General features: G+C 34.9%; 1 protein-coding gene across 2 annotated transcripts in view; it reads left to right on the top strand.

Annotated features, from left to right (window-relative positions):
* Positions 1 to 483: 483 nt before the first annotated feature.
* The window catches only part of CDH12 (cadherin 12), a gene marked incomplete at its 3' end in the record, with an annotated part of 276138 nt that continues 250738 nt past the window's right edge, over positions 484 to 25883 (top strand). For both annotated transcript variants that reach the window (XM_081233542.1, XM_081233541.1), the window contains exon 1: positions 484 to 789. In XM_081233542.1, the coding sequence (XP_081089668.1) occupies positions 559 to 789 (231 nt within the window). In that variant the 5' untranslated portion in view covers positions 484 to 558. The remainder of the gene's footprint in view (positions 790 to 25883) is intronic.

The following is a 25883-nucleotide window of genomic DNA, read 5'->3' as shown; positions in this document are numbered from 1 at the left end:
AGAATATATATGTACATATGTATCTGAATTACTTTGCTGTACACTTGAAACATTGTACATCAACTATACTTCAATTACAAAAACAGTGATCCCTGTTTTATTCTTAAAATGTTTATTAAACTTAAGAAAAGATTGCTTCTATTTATGATATACCTTTTGCGTTATTGTAACTCATACTTTTCAAGTCTGTAAAAAAAACTTAGATGTTTTATCCAAGTTAACAGGTTCAAGAGCAGTGACCATTTACCAATATAATTATTTTAAAGACTTCCTCTCTGTTTCTTTAAATGTTGGCAGATATAATGAAAGTTTTGATGACTATCATCATTTAATTCTATCAATTTAATGTATCTTTGTTAATCTGTTTTATAGGTCCCTTTAGATGGAATATAATATAGCAGAAGCCTTTTCATCAAAAAGATTAATGCCTGCGTTATCATTTCTGCAATAAAAGAGAGAGCTAAGTGGTAGAGGCCACAGACACCTCAAACCTGGATTCCACAATACTGCATTAAGTGCTGGAGTTTTTATTACTCTGCTGTAGGAAAGCTTTTGCCAATGCTTACAAGGAACTGTTTATCCCTGCTGCTCTGGGTCCTGTTTGATGGAGGGCTCCTAACACCACTTCAACCTCAGCCACAACAGACTTTAGCCACAGAACCAAGAGAGAATGTTATCCACCTGCCAGGGCGGCGATCACATTTCCAACGAGTTAAACGTGGCTGGGTATGGAATCAATTTTTTGTGCTGGAGGAATACATGGGCTCCGAGCCTCAGTATGTCGGAAAGGTAATGGCGTGTTTTTTTTTGTTTTTTTTTTTACAACAACTTGATAGCAAGGGGGCTTATGCATTGTGTATTGTGTATGGATGTTTTGCACAGGAGTTGAACAAACCAGTGAGTAGAACACTGGAATTGAAATCTGAGAGACCTGGTTTCTCTTCCTGACTCAATGGCCCAGGTAAGCTTTGGAATATCATTTAATCCCTCTTTTCTTCCATTATCCCTGGTTATTTTAATGAAGTTAATGTATATTGTATTCCTATTTTTGGTATTATTCTCCAAAGACATGAAGTTAGTATGTGTAAACGAAATTAAAACTATTGCTATAACACATTATTGGTCATAGCCATTCTGGAATTGTTTACCAATGAGAGACAGGAAAAATCAGGAGGTATAAATAGCCTACATTTTTGTTGGTATCTTTGAATGACCAGAATGTCTCCCTTTCCCTCCCTCTTAAAAAGCATGATATACCATTTAGATTGTGGTTCTGGAGTATAGATGGTCTCAGAATTACAATGCTTTGATTTAGGATTTTTTAACTTTACAATGTCGTGAAAACAGTATGCATTCTGTACCCGCATAACCATTCTGTTTTTCACTTTTAGTACAATATTCAATAAACTACATGAGATATTCAACACTTGATTATAAAATAGGCTCTGTGCTAGATGATTTTTCCTGAGTGTAGGTTAATATAAGTGTTCTGAGAATGTTTAAGTCTGTCTTAAGTAATGATAATCAGTAGAATAGGTGTATTAAATGCATTTCGACTTACAATATTTTCAATTTACAATGAGTTTATTGGGATGTAACCCCATTGTAAGTTGAGGAAGCTCTATATTTGATTGGGCTTGCTTATACTTTATAAATAATTCCATTATTATAGGCTTTACAAGCTATTTATGAAGCTATTTATGGCCAAAGTAATAAATGCTGGAACCCAGATATGTACACATAAATCTCACCACAATACACAACTTTTAATCTTATTGTAATTTTAAAGTAATTAAAATTTTTTCACAAAATAGTTGATGGCAACTATCTGTTTCAGCACATTTATGTTTCACTGTTATTTTTCTTACATAAAATTTTTGACTCATGTCTATAATAGATAGACCTTATCAATGATACCAGAATATTTTCCAGAAAAATAAATATTTTATGTATTTTGATTTTGTTATTTCCATTTTTAAATTTTCTAAAAGATTTTTCTATGGTTTTAATAAAAATATTTATGTTTGAAGAGAGTTTAAAATAAATCCAAAGACAGAAATGGAAAACCATAGTAGAAGGAGTATTAGGAAGCTGATATAGAAGATTATGTCTCTGGAATATTAAAGTCCCTAGAGGTTTCAGAAAACCTAAACTAATGAGAAACATGATGAGTCTTATGATTCTAATACTGGCTCAAATGAAGCAAATCTATTCAAGATCTAAATTCTTTGCACTATGATTTTAGAATTTACCTTTTGGAAATTTATTTTTAAAATATTGAATAATACAGTGGGGAAGGTCTTCAGATAGAACCTTTTTGAAAATGAACATGTAGCCAAGGTTGCCCTAGTGTTACCAAACACAAGTGCATGTGCCCGATGCACCGTGAGTCCAAACAAACCAAAACATCAAAGTTTGGAGCAGAGAAAGATTTATTGCAGGGCGATACAAGCAGATGGGTGGTTCCTACTCCCAAAACCCTGAGCTCCCTGAAGGATTTCAGCAAAGAACTTTTAAGGCAAGGTGAGGGAGGGGTGTGGTTAGTTGTTGCAAACTTCTTGGTGTTGGAATCCTTTGTTCTTGCAGCTGTCCACATAGGTCAGGTCAGGATGTTCCTGTAAACCTCCAACAAGACAAAAGTTATTCTCCGTTCTGCAACATTTTATCTCTACATGAATGGACTCTTAAAGGTCAGAGTCTTGAGAATAGGTTATCCTGTATATTTCAAGCTATAGACAACATTCTTTTACAAAAGGTGCAGAGCCAGCATGACTAAGCATAGGCAACAGAGTACAAAGGTAAAAGAGACAGATCTAATATGGAGTCAGATTTGTTCTTCCCTATTACACTACCGTGTATGGACCCTGAGCAAATTTGTTTTCTGTGGGGTACCTATCTATATATAAAATTTGAGTCACATCAAATCAGTCTTTGAGTACCATTCTGGCAGTCCAATTTCTAGTGATCTTGCAAAAAATATACAGTGCCGTTTAGCAGGAGTAATATCCTTGACAGGCCATCTACTAGGAATCAGGGCCTGGTCTTGTGGCCCTGGGACAACTCCATAGGTGGTAGTCCTGAGGTCCATATGGTACCTGGTGAACCCCAACATTGAGCAGAAAGTCAGAGAGACCCTTAAAGGAGAGAAATGTCTACTGAAGCCCAAGCAATTCCAATCCAGCCCAGGGCACCCCACTCAGATGACATTGCTCCACAAATAGACCTCAGCACAAGATGGGCCTTAGAAACTTCTAAGGAAAGCACTCCAAAGCATGGATGTCCCCTGATGTTACCATACATAGTGTCTGCTTGTATGATTCCTCTATGTGATCACAGAATATAAAAAAATCACTAACCTTTTCTATAGTGAGATAATTTCATGTTGTCCTGGTACACTCATTTCTTGTGAGTTAATTTTGCATAAGGATTGAGTTTTCAAACCTAAGACAAATGAAGAGGTAGCATAGCTCTAGAACTCTGCCTCCTGGGTGTCAGTTATATCAACTCTGCTTGTGATGGAAGCTGGACATCACATTGAGGTTCCAGGCAAATGTCTGCTGAGAAGCCATTCTCTGGTTTTGACTAAAGCAGATCCATAGCCTTTACTTGCCAGAATTTGAGGTGAGAAAGTTGACATTTTGTTGAAAATTTAATGAAATTGACTTTTAATCTATCCTAACTAGTGTAGAATTTCACATCCCAATGGACATGATTAAAAGGATCTAGGAGCTGCTTATGCAAGTTTTGTTTGATAGCCTTGAATTCTATTTTTATAATTGCTATGATAGTATGGAATTCATCCAAATCATTTAAGAGATGAAGTAGTATTTATAAATAGATTAAAAAGGTCTAAGATCTAGCCTATTATGAAATTAAAATATGATTTTCATAGACACATGGTTCCCCACTTGTAAAGTATAATGAAAACCCATGATTCTCAGGCAATGTATGTTTCTAATGCAAATGAAGCAACAGTTGCCAAGATTTCCTTTCCACATGGAAACTAATTAAAGTTTAATTAACTTTGTCTTGATGATTGTAGATGTGGGAATAGTGATATGATAACATTGGGACCAATTCAAGCATTATAAATATGTGTGTAAACATATAAATATATTTGTGCACCTGCTTTTTTCTGGAAAGACTTTGAGACAATTCATAGTAAAGCAAGGTACTATAAATAATATAGAACTCTGTGTCAAGGGAGTGCACAAATGTCAAGCACAATGGTCAACTGAACTATTCTAACTGAGCTTCAAATTTAACGTTTGTTTCTGTTCAGCAAGAACATACATGGAAAGCATTAATTTGTAGAGTTCCCACTTATTGAGAGAAAACTCCACTTATTGAGAGAAAAAAGCAATTTCCCTACCTTCAAATATAAAATAATTTCTTCTGGTAGGAATTAAAGGGGGGTGGTTGAGTGGCTTAATAGATATTAGCCTCAGCACTGTTATATTTAATATTTAAAAGGAGCAGGTGTTATTGTTGACATCGTTTCAAGAAAGACCAAACCTTGGTGTTGCTTATAATTAATATTATTTTATATACAAATACATCCCAAGGGTGTCGAGAGGTAAAACCAATGCTTTTCTCAAATAAACATTTTGGATTTACTACAACACTTGGACACGTGTAAGGTGCCATATTGCAGAGCAACACATAAATTAATTTGATCAGCAAACATTTTAAATTCATTTATTACCTGTTGCTCAAAGTCACCTCAAAAAATTATTATTAAACACACACACATGTGCACATTTGCTTACACACACAGACACACACACACAGTAAGTTTATACCAACAAATATAACTGGGTGCCTTTGTCTGTATCGTACTAAGTTATGTCATAGCCTCAAAGCTATGTATCAAGAAAATGCTACCCATCTCATCTTCAAATAATAATTTAGAAAATTGAGTTGTCACTTCAGATGATCTTTGTTAGCAGAAATTCTTTAGTCGAAAGTGTATAAAATGGCAGAAAGATTAAGAATTGAAGCATATCTAAACCCTAATTTCAGAGGCATTTCTTTATTTAACATTTTGCATTGAGAATGCATTACAATTTCAGAAAGCATTAAGCCTTGTGGGGATAAATTTAAGTATGAATGTCTTTAGATTGCAATTATAACAGGTAAGGTTTATTGAGTATTTTAAGGCAGGATTTTAAACCCTTTACTTACCAAAATTTATGTAGTCTTCACAACAGCACTAGGAGGAAGATTATTAGTAGCCCCATTTTACACATCAGAAAAGTGAGGCACAGAAAGTTAAATAACTTCCCATGGCCCAACACCCAATAAATACTGAAACTAGGATTTTAAGCTGGGTAGAGTGGGGTAATTTAGTTTCATTGTACCAGAAAATATCACATTTTATTGTCCTATAAGCATCTTAGGAGTGAACAATAATTTTAATACAACAATTAATTTTAATACTGTGACAAAGACCCTATGAGGAGCTGTGGAGACAAAGGAAGGTCTATGACTATGCCTAGAAGATGGAGGAATTCAAGGAAGGTTTCACAGATGATGAAGCACCTGAGATGAGTCTCGAAGGATGACTTTATTTTTTCAGAAAAGATAGTCTGAGGAAATGTTTTTATAAGCACTGAGGCTTGAAAGTGCTAGGTGAGCCTCAATAACCATATTTCAATATAGTCAGAGAGTGTGAAACCAACATTTCAGAGTAGGTAGATAGATAAAGTGCAGAGGCTCAAGTCTGGTACCAAGATCAGTAATATCTGTTCTTTTAATTTTTTTTAATTGAGATATAATTGGCATAGAATAGCAGTTTCAGGTGTACAATGTAATGATTTGACATTTGTATACATTGTGAGATGGTCACCCCAATAAGTCTAGTTAACATCTATCACCACACAGTTACAATTTTTTTTCTTGTGATGAGGACCTTTAAGATTTACTATCTTAGCAACCTTCAAATATGAATACAGTATTATTAAGTGTAGTCACCATGCTGTACATTACAGTATTATTTATTCTTAAAGGCATCAGGATCCATAGTATCTTGGTTGAGGATTCTCATGGACAGAATTACAGTTCTAGGATGATTACTTAGAGATCCATTTGAAGGACTTGGAGACAGAAAAACAGACATGGAGATATAAAGAGCATACGAAGGAGAAAGTTAAAATAGGATTGTCTCGGGAGTAATAAAGGAAACGGGATATTAGAGTTGGACATTTGAAAGGTAGACAATAGAAGATTTCAAGATCCATTGGTCAAGAGAATATAAAGGATGAGACAAATAATTAGTGGATAATCATATGTAGAGAATGAGAAAGAGAAGGGGAAAAAACGATGCAGATTCCTGGCTTCTGTTTTGCTGGTATTCTGTATAGATTTGGTTTTAGAGTAAGAAATAAAAGGATCACTGCTAGCCATTATATATCCAGAGTTGCTTAGAAGTATCCAGGTGAAGTATTTCATAGATATTTAGAGACATTAATCTAGAGTTCACAAAAGGTCCTATGGTAGAGATACAGGATCAGGAGTAATTGGTATACAGATGGTGGTCAAAATCATATAAGTGGGTAACAAGCTAGGAAAAATTACAGAGAATATATGAGAAGCCTGATTTTTAACTGAAAAGCAGATGAAGAATAGATAGATCTAATTAATAAGAAGTAAAAGACAAACGTGTAAGAGTGTTATGGAAAGTAAAATAAAATAAAGGTTTAAGAATAAGAAATGACAAATAATGTCAAGCTCCACAGATCAAGTTAAACAATGACTGGAACACCTCTACTGATTTTGTCATTTAGTGAGCCAGAGGTAAACTTACTCAAAGTGATTTTAATCGTTTTCTCTAGGGTTTGAAGAAAGGAGAAAGGGATGGGTACAGCCTGTAGATGACATTTCAAAAGTGTAGGTGAAATTGATTGGTGTATGCTGGTTTGATCTGATAGGGATTCTAGTAATATTTTCCAGAGAAACAAAACCAATAGGATGTATATATATGACTTAAGGGAAATGACGTTTTAAAAATATTTTCTTGTGGTAGAACTAATCAGCAATGTGTGATTCTCCTCACCAGCAAGAAACCCTAAGAAAGGAGGAGAAGGTGTAGGTCACTGTATCAATTCATTATTGAAGTTTTTTGGGGGAGTCATTATGATGGAATAGACAGAAGAGTACTAAAAAAGAAGTCCAAGAGAAACCAGGATGGAACTACAAACACTAAGGTTCCAAAGAGACATAGCAATAAAAAGATATGCTTTTTTATATCCACGTGCACCTCGGCGATATTTCAGCTTCAGTTCCAGAGCACAGGGATAAAGGAAATATTGCAATCAAGTGAGTCACACACAGTTTTTGGTTTGCCGGAGCATATAAAAGTTAGTTTGCACTGTACGTAGTCTATTACGTATGCAATAGAATTATATCTGAAACAAAAATGTGCATACCTTAATTAAAAAAAAAACTTTATTGTTAAATGATGCTAACTAACCATCAACTTAGCTTTCAGCAAGTCGTAGTAGTAACATCAAAGATCGCTGATCATATCACCATAAAAATATAATAATAAAAAAGAAGTTTGAAATATTGGGAGAATTAACAAACTGTTACCCAGTGGCAGGAAGTGAGCAAATGTGGTTGGAAAAATGGCACCGATAGACTTGCTGGACACAGAGTTGCCATAAAACTTCAGTCTGTACAAAGTATAATATCTGAGAAGCACCATAATGTGAAATGCAATAAAATAAGGTATGCCTGCAAGTGTGTGTATGTGTGTATTCACATGTATGTGTGTGTGTGTGTATATATATATATATATATATATATATACACACACACACACACACAAAAGTCAAGGCAGTAGCAATAGAATTTCATTTTTTAAATAAGTATATGTAGAATTTGTTTTGCAATAGTAAAAATTAGAATAAGAAAGGAAGAAAAAGAGAGATAGTATAATAACATATTAAAATGGCTATAACTGCACTGCAAAATTATTTGCCTATCTGGAAATTCTTCTAAATTAACCCAATATTGAGATGATATTTTGACTCATGTACATATCTCTTTGCATCCAATAAAAATGCAGATTATATCATAAAGTTATACCAACACATTTATAAGTTATTTTCATGGCTCAAATCTTTCTTTCTCCCTTCCATTCTTTCTTTCTTCCTTCCATTCTTTCTTTCCCTTTCTTTCTTTCTTTCTTTCTTTCCTTCTTTCCTTCTTTCTTTCTTTCTTTCTTTCTTTCTTTCATTCATTCTTTCTTTCCTTCTTTCTTTCTTTCTTTCTTTTTTCTGTCTCTCTCTTTGGTTCATGAGTCACATAGCATTTTGAAAAGCTCATAATGTGCTTTTCATGGTTCAGTTTACTCCTAAAGTGTGAGCTTTCAATATCAAAGTAATTCCTGCTCATTTGAGACTCAAGGTTCATCACACCAGCTCAATCTTCATACAAAATCTAAAACCTTATGCATCCTGTTGACTCCTGCCTCACTTACATATCTGAGAACCTTTGCAGTATATGCAAGTGACCTAAATCAAGGTCTTGTTTCTAATCCATTCTGCTGCCAAATGGACTGACCTTGCTGCTAATCAAAGCACCATTAGCTACCTGCTCTTTCTGTAGCAAAACATCAGAATAAACCATTAAGTAAGGCTGATATTTTATTACACACCTTGGTTCTTAAACATATCCTTGAGTTATATAGTTTCTCTCAATATGTGAGGCTTTCTTTGAAATAATCATTTTGGGGTATGATTAGATAGCAATATACCTAAAAGGAAAATTGCTGGAATAGAATTTGAGCAAATAAATATCACAATATGTTAAAGTTCTTGTCAAATAGTCAATGCCCATTGTATGCCAGTTCTTCTCTCTCCTTTACAATTTATTTCTTGCTTTTAGCATGTTAGTTGTTTCATAATAGCTGTGCCATAAAAGTCTAATGGGATACTTTTAATTGAATTGTCAGGGCCTTGAGTGAAAATCAACTATCTTTAAATCAATATATGAATCATTAAAAACAACATTTCAAAAATAACATGGACGGCTTTAAGATTTGAACACTCATTTATTTTTCTCCTTCTTTCTTCTCCTCCTCCTGCTGTTTTTCCACCTTACCTCTAATTATCTTTCAATCCTTCCTTTTCTTCGGACCACTTCTCTATATTATTTAGGGATTTGACTGAGTAGTTACTTGAAAGCTAAGATAAAGATTTCGGAGGCTTTGATTCTAATTTCCAGGTCTTATAATAATTATCCACATGAAAGCACACGTGTGTCAATCCAGATGACTAAGAACATAGTGGAACATCATATACCCAGATTACGCTGTCACCAGGAATAACCCAGATGCATTTGTCACAAACTTCACAGTACAAATCACTCTGTGTGTGTGTGTGTGTGTTTGTTTATGTGTATGTGTGTTTCCAATTTTTTTTTGGTAAAACATTAGTTAAAAGAAAGTTTGTTGGATTCTTTGGAAAACAGTGCTCTTTGTTGGCTAACACTGATGAACCACTACCACTTACATAGTATACCAGATGATAAGAAGTGGGGCCCAATGGAATGATTAGAGATGTACCCTGGGAAAGGCCACCTATATGAAAATATAACAGAAAAAGCAAGTACAAAGTGACCTGAATGATAAAGATTTTATATTTAATGTTCTCATCTTCCAACAATATTGAATTGATGAATTTATGCCACACTTATGTCACTCAGACCTACATTTGTAATATAGAGGGGTTCTTTGGATACACTTAAAACATAACAGATATCTGAGAAAAATTCCTTTTTCTTGACTCTGAAAAAAGTGAGGCCACTGTCATAGGAGGTACTATCTATGTATGTTTCATTGTTTGTGAGGAACAACATAATTCATTGCTACTGACATTTAATCAGTACAACTAATATATGAAATTACTATTATGGAAGCATGTTTTCTACTCCTGGAATTTCCCATAGAGATTGCATAAGGAGATTTACTATATAGCATATATCAATGTAACCACTTGAGAATAGACTTTTAATGCATATTCATTCTCATTTCTTTTTTTCTGTTGTTGTTTTATGGCATTTGTATATTTTATTTTTTTAACATCTTTACTGAGGTATAATTGCTTTCCAATGGTGTGTTAGTTTCTGCTTTATAACAAAGTGAATCAGCTATTCATATACATATATCCCCATATCTCCTCCCTCTTGAGTCTCCCTCCCATCCCATCCTCCTTATCCCACCCCTCTAGGTGGACACAAGGCACGGAGATGATTTCCCTGTGCTATGCAGCTGCTTCCCACTAACTATCTATTTTACATTTGTAGTGTATATATGTCCATGCCACACTCTCACTTCATCCCAGCTTCCCCTTCCCCTTCCCCATGTCCTTAAGTCCACTCTCTACATCTGCATCTTTATTCCTGTCCTAACACTAGGTTCTTGAGAACCATTGTTTGTTTTTTTTAGATTCCATATACATGTGTTACCATACAGTATTTGTTTTTCTCTTTCTGACTTACTTCGCTCTGTATGACAGACTCTAGGTCCATCCACCTCACTACAAATAACTCAGTTTCGTTTCTTTTTATGGCTGAGTAATATTCCATTGTATATATGTGACACATCTTTACCCATTCATCTGTTGATGGACACAGGTTGCTTCCATGTCCTGGCTATTGTAAATAGAGCTGCAATGAATATTGTGGTACATGTGTCTTTTTGAATTATGGTTTTCTCAGGGTATATGCCCAGTAGTGGGATTGCTGTGTCATATGGTAGTTCTATTTTTAGTTTTTAAGGAACCTCCATATTGTTCTCCATAGTGGCTGTATTAATTTACATTCCCACCAACAGTCTAGGAGGGCTCCCTTTTCTCCACACCCTCTCCAGCATTTATTGTTTGTAGATTTTTTGATGATGGCCATTCTGACCTGTGTGAGGTGTTACATCCTTGTAGTTTTGATTTGCATCTCTCTAACGATTAGTGATGTTGAGCATCCTTTCATGTGTTTCTTGGCAATCTATATCTTCTTCATTCTCATTAATAAACGATGCTGCTGCTTTGTTGTTTTTGTTGGTGTCCTTGTTTTCTGTCAGCTATCATGAACAACCAGTCTCCCACAGTTTCATGAATGTTGGAAGAAAACATGAGATGCCTGGGTCAGAGAAAAGGGACATTCTTACTCATAGCACAGCAGGCAATAGGAGCATCAGCATCATCGAGTCAGTGCCCATTGCCTCAGGTGCCAGTGGGCAAAATGGAGAGGTCAGATGGGTGCCACCACATGCTGTGGGTTACATCACAGGAGAGGAACTCTAATAATTTCTGTCTTTCATTTAGAAGGGAGATATTATCATTATTTTGTTGCATTACAAGCATTATGTGCACCTTGCTTTGGAAGAAGACAATATATCTCAACATTTCAAAAGTTCTAGCTATATAAAATTCTTCAAAATATAGTCTTGAAAAAGGGCATTCGGTGATTTCTGTGTAAGACCTGCAGGAACAAAAGAGACAATGGAAAATTATCTCTCAACGTGATATTGTGTGTTGACTCAGTAAGAAAAACCAAATAATACAGGGAGTTAGAAGTTAGGAACAGTTTAAATACCTTCTTCTGCCAGCTAACTGAATTGTTTTTTTTCAGTAGTCAAATGACAGCTCTCTTTCTCTCTCATTCTCTTTTTTATGCAACATAGAAAAATCATATTCTCTTCCATTCTGAATTTTGGACTCAGAATTATAAATATAAAGAAGTAGTGGAACTGAATGTATGAAGAAATGTCCCGAGTCTACTTCTCGCACTTAGTGATGTTGGTCTCCACAGATGAACTATCTTCTCAATAAGTATAACCTTTTCAGCATACATTCTTATTTTTTATCTTAGTGATAGAAAATAATTTGTCTTTTAGCCACTGGGTATGAATAATTGTTTGGAATATAACCTCCTCATAATTATATTGATAGTCTCACTCCTTGATTAAAATTACTATTTCCATCATAAATGGTGACTTATTGTAATAAGGGATGAAGAGTTCATATAGAATTACATTTCTCTTTATTTTACAAAGTATTCAGTGATATTTAATTTTCAAATAACTTGAGACAGTCTGGAATTATTTATGGGATTTTATCATACTTTCAGCCATCCATTTTAGAGGATATGAGATTGTAATTCAAAATGTTTTCAAAGTTATGGGCAAGGATATTTTCCCATGATATATAAAAGATTCTAAGTACAATTCTCTGTTAAGTAGACTTATAAACTAAACAGTAAATTGGTAACATTGACAACAGAAAATCACAGTTATGTTGGCCATGTCAGCTACTATTGCAAATTCATTTCAAATAGTAACTCTTGCGGCCATTTTAACCATAGTATAGAATGCCAGTGTTTAAATTCAATATTTAGAAGTGCTAGTTATGACATATTTTTATCAATATGTGTAATTTGCCAAGCATATTTCTAGTTTTTGCCTCCACTGGTTAGATTGTTCTGTAACATACAATATTTGATTAAATATCAAATTTTAGTTATTATATGGGACATTGAATACATTTAAGAAATGATTATTTCATTTTTGTCATTCAATCAGTTTTGAAGTATAGTCACATTTATATTTCAAAAGTGATGCCTTTATTAGTGGCTAAGAATACATATTACTGAGTGAAATTTTTTGAATCAAACAATGGTCAAGAGAAGCTACTAAGTTAATAATTAAGTAACTAAGTAGGGGAATATTCCAGTTCAGTTAAGTAGAATAATTACTTCCAGAAAAATAACTATGTATACTCTCAATACACTAAGCTTCCTGGATGAGAGTTCAGAAAAACTAAGGGTAGCTAAGGACTGGGGGAATTTTAGGATGAGTGAAATGTGAACTTGGATAGAAAGGAAGAGAGAATGTTGTCAGAAATGAAAATATAAGTTTTGACGTGCTCCCCTTATGTTATCAGCTTCAATAATATAGATCTACACAATCAAGTCATATTTTGAGATGATAAGAAAACAAGCTCCCATGAACCAACTGAGTGGGATGTCTAGTCCCTTCCCAAGTGGCTTGCCCCTGTCATGAAGAAGCTGTCCTTCCAACTGCTTCTGCTAGGAGTTAGGGGCAAATAGCAACAATGTCTTCATCCCAGCTCTACCTTGCCTTGCAGTGCAGGTCTCTGCTGATTTTTTAAGGCTAAGCCTGATCTCTGTGACACAAGGGAATGAGTGTTTTCCTCTCAGCAATAATCCAGTTGGGGATAAGGTTATGCCTGATGTCAGGATAAAATTATTAATAGCACCCATTTTTATTTTAAAGAGTGTTCTTGATGAATGACAAATCATACGATCTCTGTAGTGTGTAGATCATTTAGAAAACTGTCTGGGCCACAAAGGCTATGTCCATATTGTTATAGCTCTATTAAGTCATACACGTGCATGCAGAAATTTTGCCCCAAGCATGCCCTTTGCAGTTGATTGACAGAACATTTGGAATCAGCTGTATTCTAGACCTAAAATAACACTCTTCTCCTATGGCCTAGTCTTGGTTTTTGACACAGAATTTTCCTGATCATTAAGGTGACTTTCCCCTATTATTCTTCTGAACATTTACCTCAATCAGAGTCTCTACATACACTGATCATACTTAATCACATTAATAGCCTTTATATTACTAGTAGAAAATTATTCTGCTCTTTTATAAACTTTCCAATAGAATAGATACGTAGAAGAAAGTTTCAATCTTATTTTAACAGTCAATATTAGCTAAGATTTGGACAGACCCTTGCCAAACCAAAATGTCTTCTTAGAAAACTGCCCTTACCTCAGTGGGGAGGCGCTGTGGCATATATTTACATACATAAAGTAGGCTTCTATTCATTTTTTCCAAAACTAAGAAAAATATTTGTCCAAAAGTAAATTCTAGAGGTCAGAGACTTACTAGAAAGCATCTAATTGAAATTTTTGCAGCATCAAATATATACAAAATAAAACTCCATCAGATACCTATTAACATTATGGTGGGAGATAATTTGGTTATAAACACACTGCTTCCTCCAACTCTAGGACTTATTTATAATTTTTTTCTAGAATTTGAGCAGATTAAGAAGTTGGGAGAGAAGATGACAGAATGGAGATGGTGTTTCTAAGACCAGTTTCTTGAATGAGTAGAATTTCTAGTGTTTAGCAAGTGACCTATATTATATATTATAGTTTAGAGGTAAAAAGAAGACTAAAAAGTTTCCTTGACCAGAGGGGAAAACAACTGCAGCTTCTGAGATATGAGATATGATACGAGATAATTTTCAATAACAGTGGAAGATTATTCTGGCTGATTATAACATAATACCTTTGGTGTTAAAGAGATAAGGACTCAAGCATAGGAAGCTATGGCTTTGGTGTAAGGCTCAGGAACGATAAGAATGGGAGACATTTGAAAACTGCTATGAGAGATGGGCTGATAGAGTAAATGTAAGACGTGAGATAAAATACTAGCAACAATGATGCCAATCATGGAGCATAGTACTTTTGTTTACTGCATATGAAGGGTAAAAAAGTATTGTCATAGAAAAGTTCAGTCAATTATCACAAGTAGCTCATAAAACCGGGGAGCTGGGGTCCAAAAATAGGTCTCCCTGTGAAGCCAGAAGAGTAGGAACTCTGATGCAGGGAAGGTGGTGTGCCTGCCTAGTCAGGATAGGATTTGACATTGTTTAATATGCCTTCTGGCAAATAAAGCATGTTAACAGAGAATAAAGCAAGCTCCCTAATGAGACCAGGCTGTTGGTAAAAAAACTCTGGGAAGGCAAGTAGTGTCACACGTATTATTCATTCTCATGATGTCACTTTCAAGGAGATAAAGAGATGATGTTGAATGAGCTATAACTTAAGACATGTTAATTTAGTCCCTGAAGAAGGACAATGCAATTACTCAATTATCGGGTAAAGAGCATACAAGGGAGTTTATGTTTCAGTGGAAATGAAGAGCTTTGGAGCAGTAAGACTTACAAGGCACACTCCAAATATTTCTAGACAAATCAGAGTGGTACTTCAGATATTCTCCTTCATTTATCTAGGATGATTTTTTTAAATGAGAGATTCTCAGATTTCTTAAATAAAAAAAACCCTGAAAAACATAATGATTAAATAAGTGTATTAGAGATAAGAAAACCTTCTTCAAGTATCTATTTTAAAATCTAAGTGCAAAACATGCTTGCTGCATAAATCTTAGATGGCAAAATATGCAATGACATATTCCTAAGAGGTTTTAAACTCTGCTTTGAATAGTCCCTTGGTTGGAATTTAAGCTGTTAATTTGTTATTTTTTTACTTACTTTCGTGAAAAAATACTTAAAAATGAATTCCCATGCTTTAACAAATTTTAAGATAAATTTAACAGGTGTAGTAAATGTTTATTTTAATTGAGGGAGAGATTTCATAAACCTTGACAGGGAAAGTTATGTGGAAAACAACAAATGTATATACCTTTTGTCAAAAGAGGATTTGAATATAATTTATTGATTGTTAGGGAACAACAAATCTTGCAAATCAAAGCAAGATGAGTAAACTTTGTTATTTTCTTGTCTCATTAGAAAGCAAAGGGGTGAAAGAGACAAGGTAAAAACAAAGCCTGTGTGTGTGTGCACAACAATTTCAAAAATAAATTTAAGGCCTGTGCTACCATGCAACTGGTTCTGTAGCTTCGTGAACAGAAGGGAGATTAGAGGGAGGCTGGGTGGGCTGTCATAGGTGAATGATTCCCAAGAAAATATTCATAGATACTGGGTGAAAGAAGATAATCACACATAGCTTTAAGTTGCCAGTTGTGCTTATTGAAGTGAAACCAATGAATTGTAAAATAAAACAGTGACAAAACTCCTATTTCCTTATCATTGTGAGGATATGTGGGAAAAATGTAGCAGAAATATACTTCAAACAAGATTATGAGAGATGAAAAAAAGTCAAAGAAAGATTAATAGAAAGCATTGTTGATTTTTTTTTTTTTTTTTTTTACTTGTGCTTTGTCTGTGCAGGGCAAAGTGCTGAAGACTTTTCACACATCACTTCCTTTACTTCTCCCGAGATTTTTAACCAAAGGGTTGTAAAATGTATGAAGCTGTGACCCACATGTTTAAATCCCAGAGCAGTTAGAAGAAAATATTCCATGTGGTAAGAGAAATTCCAAAATATTCGAATCTTTTACTTTCGGTTCTTGGAGACAATGAGTGAAACCCATAATCCCCAAGTAATATTTCTTTAAAGTCTTATTAGTTTCTCTCTCACAACATCCAGGTGCTTCCTCCAATGTATCCCTTTTCAACTACACTCTTATCAATCCCTGAAAAGTGTTTTCCAGTTCTTGTTCTCTTCCAGCATACTCTCTCACAATTTTTTTTGGTCCTATTAAGCATCACAGATGTCAAATAAATGGTTTCCTACTACTTAGGGATAAATTTAAGGATTAGGGGAGGAGAAATGACCAAAGTAATCCAAGCCAGAATCATTTTTAGAGGGTAGTAAAAGGGAAAGATAAGAAGCTCTCTTACTTTAATGATCTATATCTTGTCACATGTGTATTTTTATTACAGAAATGACAAAAACAACACTCAGAGAAATGATGTCAGGTGGCCAAGGCCACTGCTCTTTTAAGTGGAGGAGAGTAGCCAGGGTTAAAGCCCCTGCCTCTTTGAAATGAGCCATATTGATTTGGTCTATCTGAAAACAACTACCAAAAAGCTTATGTAGAATCATCTATGTCTTCCCAATTGTACCCTTTATAGTATACTATACATACTGATATTGGATAATTATTTCTAGAATAAAAATATACTTTATTAAAAATGGCAACTCAATAAAATTTTTGAAAAAGATTATTACTTGGAATCTAGGTGAGTTTCTCTTAAAATTCACTGTCATAATAAAGCAAAATAGTAATTACAGCTCTTAATTGTTAAGTGTCTCCTATGTAAACAAGCCCAGAGTTAGGGAGTTCAAACTGTACAATGAGTGGGCAGTGGGAGGGTCCAACTCTAAGTGTGTCTATATTCAGGAAAAGTCATCCATGTCTTTGTAACAGCAGTCAGGTTTTATTATAGCCCTACTTTCCCTAAAGCAGGAGTTATTTAGGGTTTATTACAATTACTTGGAGTAACTGTTACAAGAAAAAAAAAAGAATGAAAAGAAAAGTAAACTTTCAGATTCCTTTATGACAGAGTATGAGTAGGTCTTGTGTAGGATATGAGAATCTTCATTTTTAACAGAAAATCCTCTTGAATCAGATTTAAATGTCCCAGTGATCACACTTTGAGAAACATTTCCTTAGACTTCAACAAAAATACTGATTGGTGGTTAAATCACCTCTTACATGTTAATTTTAAGACTAGTGCACATGGAGCAGACGACATTCTCACAACATTACTGTTTTCATAGCTGAACTCTCACTAGGAAATTTTAGTTTCCAAATTGTCAGCTTTTTCAGAAACTCTCAGTAGAACACCAAGTATTAAGAACAGACTGTAATTGACTCAATTGCTCGTAATGTACCACAGAAAAGAGTTTGCAATTGTCACAGTAGTCCAAGACTAAATTAATTCCAGGTGTGTGCAACTTGAAAGGGTGAGAATTGGTTAGCAGATGAACTGACATAGTGAGTAGAAAATACATGTAATGGTTGTTTAGAAGTGTTTAACTGCTGAGATGTACAATAGAAAGTTTAACTGGAGCTTTCTATTAGAAAATTGAGATACTACTAGCCAGTATATTACTAAATTTGTTTAATTTAATTAAGCAAGTCTTTGTGAACCTCTATTATGTGTCAAGTTGTGTTTTGGACATTGGACATACCATAAGGAGCTCATATTCAAACATATTTGAAGTTATATAAGCACAATACAAAATGTTCAAAGTGATTTTGCAAACCTAGGTTACAGATGTGCTGCGGAAATGAGTGGTCAATCCCAATACAGTGGTCAGGGATCTAGAGAGTTGGGAAACTCTAGAGAGTTGGGAAATTATTTTCCTTAGGTCAGGAAAGAGAGGCTGGACAAAACCCAGAGAGATTTTATGTAGTAAGTAATAACCAACCTTGATTTTTGGTTATAGGAGCTCAGCATTTAAATCAACTTGTAGGGGACAGGAAATGAATGGAGATACCGTAAAAAAAAAAAAAAAAAGCTGCATCTGCAAAGTATCAGTGCAGGCATCAATAGGGACCTGTGGTGAAACTCTAAGATGTTCAGAGCATCTGAAGCACAAATAAGGAGCTTAGAAAGATAAAGAAACGATGTGAAAGTATTCCAAATGAGCCACCTCATGAGGGCTTTTCAGTGACTGGTGAGGTACTTGATTTGTGTTCTGTAGAAAAGAGAATCTATTTTCTAGAGGGTTTAAATCAAAGGAGAGAAATTATCATATTTTCATTCTCATAGACCCCTCTGATGGCAAATAGAAGTACATTGAAAATGCAGTGAACTTGAGGAAGGAAATCCATGAAGAGACTGACACAGACATCAGAGCTTGAACTAAAGCAGCAGCAGTTAGCATGGAGAGAAAAGGACAAATTCAAGATATATTTTAGAATTAAAAGCAACTGAACTTGGGCAAGGAAGAAGGGGAAGAACTCAGAATTACTGGTTGACATAATTCAGTGTGTAACAGTGCAACAACATAAAGCTCAATCAACAGAATATCAAAAACTCATTTTGTAAGTGTTTCTGAATTCTGGGCAGCAAACTTGTGTTGGTAATAGATATGGACCACTAACTCCTAGCATACCTATAGATCAACTCCAGCATATGTATGTATCAATACCAAACAGGGATCTTTAATTCATAAATTTACTAAACCAACCTAAGAATTTGTTGACAATGATTGAATCCATACTCTGTAATGAGAATTATATGCAAATTAGGGTTCAGTCAAACATAAATATAAGCAACAAACTATAAATTGTATACTTCATGATTTATAACTCATAAATAATGGAAAAAAATTATAGTTTCTTTTTGGAATATTAATAGATTCATCTTTCGCCTAGATATGCAGATCTTCATTGTCACGTAGACTACTGGTATCACAGTTCTATCCTGGGCTGTCATTCCCTTTACTCACGCTCCTGACTATTATTTGCAGAATGATCTTACTAATTCTGCCTCAAAGTAGTTCTGAAACTTTTTCACTACTTTCTATAAAGGCTTTTATTTGTCTGTTTGTTGTTTATACACAGCAAAATTTGAGCTAGCTGTTTGCCATGTTAACCTAAATGCTATGGTAATACATGCTCTGTCTCTTTCTTTCTACTCATATCTTCTTCCTTCTTTTCTATCTATCTCTTTCTCTCTCCTTCCCTCTCTTTCTTCAATTCTTTTATCTTTTCATATCTTAGGCACTTAATTTTTTCCCCCTTTGGCTGCATTGTCCTCGGTGATCAATAGTTCACTCCTTTACCAGGGAAAAATCAGTTATGACTAGATTTTAAACTAAAAACATATTCCCTATTACAATCAGCACCATTATAATCTTCATATGTATTAGCATATGAAGCACTTTTTATTGTTAAATACCCAAAACGTAGCTCAAAATCCCAAACAAGCTAAAAGGAATTCATTGTGCTCAAACCATGAACTATTAAGAATGTACTAAAACATTGAAAACATCATCTCTTCATTTCTTTTTAAGTTTTTCACCTGTTTTTTTTTAATATAGGACTTTATTCTCTTAGATAGAGTGTCTCTACAAGTTGAAAACAATAGCCACTGTCAGTTAATTACATATTCATTCTCAGCCTTATGATGAAAGAGAAATGAAACTTCTTCCTTGCCAAATCTGGGTTATCTCCCATGTCCAATGCATGGCTAATGTGTGTCTAGGGAGAATTGGATTACAACGATTTACCTAGCCTGTGTCCTGTGATTACCCCTGAAAACAAGGGTATTTTAATTGGCAAACTTCATAGAAAGATATTTATTTAGAGAGGCAAATATGAATTCTGTCAAAGGAAGGGAATGATATGGATGAAACCAAAACCAAAATATCCATTTTGCCCTATGACATTCTTTACTACACTAGTTACAGCTCAGAGACATTCAGTGTGACCGTGTCACACATTATCCTGCCTGCCTTCAATAAAAAGAGAAAATGCAAAAAAAAAAAAAAAAAAAAGAAGAGAGAGAGAGAAAATGCTAGAAGGACATTGAGTTGTTAAAATATGAGTAAAATATTGAGAATAAGTTTAGGTGTGTTGTGTTTGAGATGATGACCAGCTAGAAGTTCAGTGTGTTAACTGGACTTTGGAGTTGTGGTTAGACTTAGAGATATGAATTTGGAAGTCAACAGCACAAAGGGGAAAGTTAAAAACTGGCAGTAGATACAAACATCTACAGGTACAGGAATTCAGCTTTGAATCTCTTTTACCAGACTCAGTGATTGGCACAAAGGGATACTGAACAACGGTTTGATGAATAGCTGGGGCAATGGGTGTGTGGAGACTTTATTTTCAGCTTTCAATTTTTGTTTTTGATACTTACATGTAATACATAAGCATAAAGACTTGGATCAGGTGCTTACATGTCCGATACCACTGAGCAGAAAGATGTGTGGACTGGGCCTGAGTGGTACAGATTTACAGAAATGATGGGGGGATGCCAGCAAGCAGTGAAGAAGAGGGTACAATGAGCAGCAGTTCCTGAAGAGACCCCCAAACGTCATTTCTTCTTTCCTTAAGCATCTGAGCAGGTGGGTCTCCAACGTTTAACCAAGTGGATATCCAGCAGCATCTTGAAACAACATGAGACAAATAGTGAGATGTTCTCCAATTTTTGGAAAACATTCCCAGGTGAAAGCACTTTTCTACCTACTAAAGTAAAAGAAAAAGTAACTGAGGGTGAACCATGAAGACTAATTTTCTATTTTATTTTTTTAAACATCTTTATTGGAGTATAAGTACTTTAAAATGGTGCATTAGTTTCTGCTGTACAACAAAGTGAATCAGCTATACATATACATACATCCCCATATCTCCTCCCTCTTGCATCTCCTTCCCACCCACCCTATCCCATCCCTCTAGGTGGTCACAAAGCACCGAGCTGATCTCCATGTGCTATGCGGCTGCTTCCCACTAGCTATCTATTTTACATTTGGTAGTGTATATAAGTCCATGCCACTCTCACTTCATCCCAGCTTACCCTGCCCCCTCCCCGTGTCCTCAAGTCCATTCTTTACATCTGCATCTTTATTCCTGTCCTGCCCCTAGGTTCTTCAAAACATTTTTTTATATATATTCCATATATATGTGTTACCATACGGTATTTGTTTTTCTCTTTCTGACTTACTTCACTCTGTATGACAGACTCTAGGTCCATCCACCTCACTACAAGTAACTCAATTTCATTTCTTTTTATGGCTGAGTAATATTCCATTGTATATATGTGCCACATCTTCTTTATCCATTCATCTGTTGATGGACACTTAGGTTGCTTCCATGTCCTGGCTATTGTAAATAGGGCTGCAATGAACATTGTGGTATACGACTCTTTTTGAATTATGGTTTTCTCAGGGTATATGCCCAGTAGTGATATTGCTGGGTCATATTGTAATTCTATTTTTGGTTTTTTAAGGAACCTCCATACTGTTCTCCATAGTGGCTGTAAAAATTTACATTCCCACCAACAGTGCAAGAGGGTTCCCTTTTCTCCACACCCTCTCCAGCATTTATTGTTTCTAGATTTTTGATGATGGCCATTCTGACTGGTGTGAGGTGATACCTCATTGTAGTTTTGATTTGCATTTCTCTAATGATTAATGATGTTGAGCATCCTTTCATGTGTATGTTGACAATCTGTATATCTTCTTTGGAGAAATGTCTATTTAGGTCTTCTACACATTTTTGGATTGGGTTTGTTTTTTTGATATTGAGTTGCATGAGCTTCTTTTATATTTTGGAGATTAATCCTTTGTCAGTTTCTTCATCGGCAAATATTTTCTTCCATTCTGAATGTTGTCTTTTCGTCTTGTTAATGTTTTCCTTTGCTGTGCAAAAGCCTTTGAGTTTCATTAGGTGTCATTTATTTATTTTTGTCTTTATTTCCATTTCTCTAGGACGTGGGTCCAAAAGGATCTTGCTGTGCTTTATGTCATAGAGTGTTCTGCCTAAGAGTTTGATAGTTTCTGGCCTTACATTTAGGTCTTTAATCCATTTTGAATTTATTTTTGTGTATGGTGTTAGGGAGTTTTCTAATATCATACTTTTACATGTAGCTGTCCAGTTTTCCCAGCACCACTTATTGAAGAGGCTGTCTTTTCTCCAGTGTATATTCTTGCCTCCTTTATCAAAGATAAGGTGACCGTATGTGTGTGGGTTTATCTCTGGCCTTTGTATTCAGATGGTTTTGTGAATCAGATTTAGTGTAAAAATGTCTCAGACTATAGTAGTTAACATCTTTTCAACCATGATGATGTTCACATATATTTTAGCTTTTGATTCTTTAGGGTAATATTCTCACACTACAGGTTAAAAAAAGTTAAAAAAAGAACTGATATAGTTAAATGACTTTGCCAAGTTTATAAGCTAGTCACTGTCAGGATGAGGATGGAAATCTTTGGATACAGGGTTCAGGGCTTTTTCCACTTTATCAGAACTGCTGTACTGCAGCAACTTTTAATTAACTATGGCTAAATTGCCCTGGAGCTGTAAATTTTTTTTTTTTTTTTTTTTTTTTTTTTCAGTACGCAGGCCTCTCACTGTTTTGTCCTCTCCCGTTGCGGAGCGCAGGCTCCAGACATGCAGGCTCAGCAGCCATGGCTCACGGGCCCAGCCACTCCAAGGCATGTGGGATCTTCCCAGACCAGGGCACGAACCCATGTCCCCTGCATCAGCAGGCAGACTCTCAACCACTGTGCCACCAGGGAAGCCCTAAACATTTTAATTAAATAGATAATGTATTTAGCTGTAAAACTTGTGAAACCATTCAAATGGTCATTTGTTTTAATAATAGTCCAGATTGTTGGTTTGATTATCAATTCACTGAGAAAAGCTACACTATTTGAAGAAGTAAATAGCCAATAATTTTCTCAACATTGCTTATAACTTTGTAATTCCATTTGGGCATGCCGTTAGATTTCCATTGGCAAGGCTACTTTCTAATGCCAATGAATTAGCTGGGTTTGTTAGTTTCCTAAGGCAGCTGTAACAAATCACCACAAGTTTAGTGGCTTAAATAATGCAAATTTAGTATCTTATATATTTGTAGGTATGAAATCTGACATGAGTCTCAATTAAAGTGCTGGAAGGACAGGGCCCAAGGGGACTTTTTTTCACTTGTGTTTTCCAACTTGTCATGGCTGCCTCCATTCCTTGGTTTAGGGTTTCAGCCATCCATCTTCAAAGCCATCAGTAGTTGCGAGTTTTTTCCAGGTTATATCATTCTGGTTCTACACATTCAGAGTCAGATCTCCTTCTTTGACACTCTTAAGGAAACTTGTGATTACACCGAGTTTATCCTGTTAATCTAGGATAATCTCCTCATCTCAAAACAATTTAATCACAATCTGCAAAATCCCTTTTGCTATATATGTTAATATATTTACAAATCCCAGAGATTAGGATGTGGGCATATTTAGGAGAAAGAAGAGAACTCTGTTCTGCCTACTACACTGGGTTTTGATTTTCAAGGTTATGGTTTCCAGGAATTCTCATATTTTATGTCTGGGGTAAGATATGATTTCTCTGTATCTTTGTTGATCTTTCTTCCCAAATTCAGTTATTTTTGTACTCAGTCTTCTCCATTCTCAATTTTAGAGTTCGTTAACACAGATTACAGGTGAGGATTACAAATAAATATAAATTTTCTTCCAATACCCCCAAAAATCAATATTCATTTCCTAAGTAATCAAAAGTAAAATTCTCTTAGATTAGGAAAAATAACCATATTAAATCATAGTAATAATTTTTCTCAAAGCTGTCCCTTTGTCTTTGGCTGGCAGCTACTAGCTTAGAAAGATCTGTTATTAAAAAATATTTTCACATGAAATCTTAATTAAGGGAAATTTTATAGGACCTTAAAACATCAATTAAAGCTTGATTAAATTTTAAAGCCCTAAAGGCTAGTAAGAATTTCTTTTTCTGGATGACAAAGAAATATGCCCTGTATATATAAGGTTCATTAACAATGTCATGGCTCTAAAACTCTGCATGTAGTAATTATTCCAAGAGAGCTATGGGCAAAAAAAGAAAATCTCTGAACTGAGCCCAACGACAGAACTCCATCTCTCTGTCTTTCTATGAATGACTATCCATTAGAGAAAATGTTTTCCAACTATGGCTTTCTGAAAAAAAAAAAAACTCCATTTCCTGGGTTTGACAAGTTCTTTTCTTGGATCAGCTTATCATATTGTCATTTTCATACTGTATTGGGAATGCATTCTGTTATCATCCAGTAATTGTGCCTATAGCCCCTGGATACACCAATATGTAATTCTCCACCGTTTTTGTCTTCAGCACGTTGCATATCCCTTAGCATTCAATCATCATAAGCAATAGGTGTGAAGAAGGCAGCCAACGTTCAAAAAATTGATATTTTCCTTCTGCACAAGCACATGCAACAATTGATTAACAGTAAGCCAGAGGAAAAAAGCATTTCCATTATTAGTTCAGTGCACAAATCATATGATCTAAGGTACTTTTTTTTTTTCACAAATGCATAATAGAAGCCAGTTAATGGCCCTTATATGTCAATGCCAGCTGCCTGTCTCCAACAGTAGGTAGTTGCTTCTAGTTTAACCTTAGTTGATAGGAGTGGTAGATACTCAGAATTGATCAATGGATTTCTGTGGATTCTCATATAATCCTAATGAGTTCTGGCAGCTGGCATTTGTATGGCTTAACAGCTGTCATAAAAATAGAGAAGAGTTGAAGCAGTGGTCAAGTGTCCTTTTAGAATTTTTGAAAGGTTTTAGTTTTTCATAGTGTTAAATCAGGACCAGATTTTTAGAGTCTTCTGGGTTGTGTGTGTGTGTGTGTGTGTGTGTGTGAAATGTAAAAGGAAACAAATTAACTCTTTTCATAAATTCAATCTGTTTTTCTTCATCATATTCAATTCTAAACTGAGGTCAAGTCAAGAACACCTGATGATTGATTATCTAATTTTCTGAATTTCTGTTGGTAATTGAGTTTTTACACACATTTTAGCCCATTACCTTTGCTGTTCTCATTGCATTAAATAATAAAACAATAAACATTATTTAGTTCTTTACAGTCTTCACAGCATGTTAGCATACTTCATGTTCTTTACTGCTCTCTATAAGATTGGATGCTGGTAGAACAGTTAATATTATATCATATAATATGGCTAAGGCCAGAAAAATTAACTTACCTACACAAGGTTAATGCTTCTAATAATTTATTTAATCTGGATCTTTCCCTTTGATCTGCTGATGACTAATAATATGGTCTTTCTATTTTATTCTGCTACTTGAGTAGGTCTTTGTGTGGAGAGAGGAAAACACTGCAACTCCAAGTCATTCCGATTTTCCAAAACAGTCATGAATGAAGCCTGACCTTTTCAGCACTCAGAACACAGCCTAACCAGTGATTGGAGTACTAGTGAATAATTATGCATGAGCATATATGGGACATTTATATGAAGTATCTGGTCTCATTTGCTTATCGAGAACACTGACAAGTTTTAGATGATTAAAATTACCTGTATCAAGAGTGATATCCTAGACTCCAATATAATTTTAATTACTTGTTTCTCTTCTTCATAACACATTATTCTTACTAATTTGGAAAATTGACAATTGACTTATATCTTCCCCTGAACCGTTCCTCAAAAGTTACAGTAAAATATTTTTCAACATGAAAGCTTGATTTTCTTTAAAGCTTACTTTATATCAGCCAGTCTGTGAATAATGTC

Source organism: Mesoplodon bidens (genome assembly GCF_964165515.1).
Source record: "Mesoplodon bidens genome assembly, chromosome: 4".
In the NCBI taxonomy this organism is placed as follows: domain Eukaryota; kingdom Metazoa; phylum Chordata; class Mammalia; order Artiodactyla; family Ziphiidae; genus Mesoplodon; species Mesoplodon bidens.
This window is presented reverse-complemented; position numbering and strand designations above follow the sequence as displayed.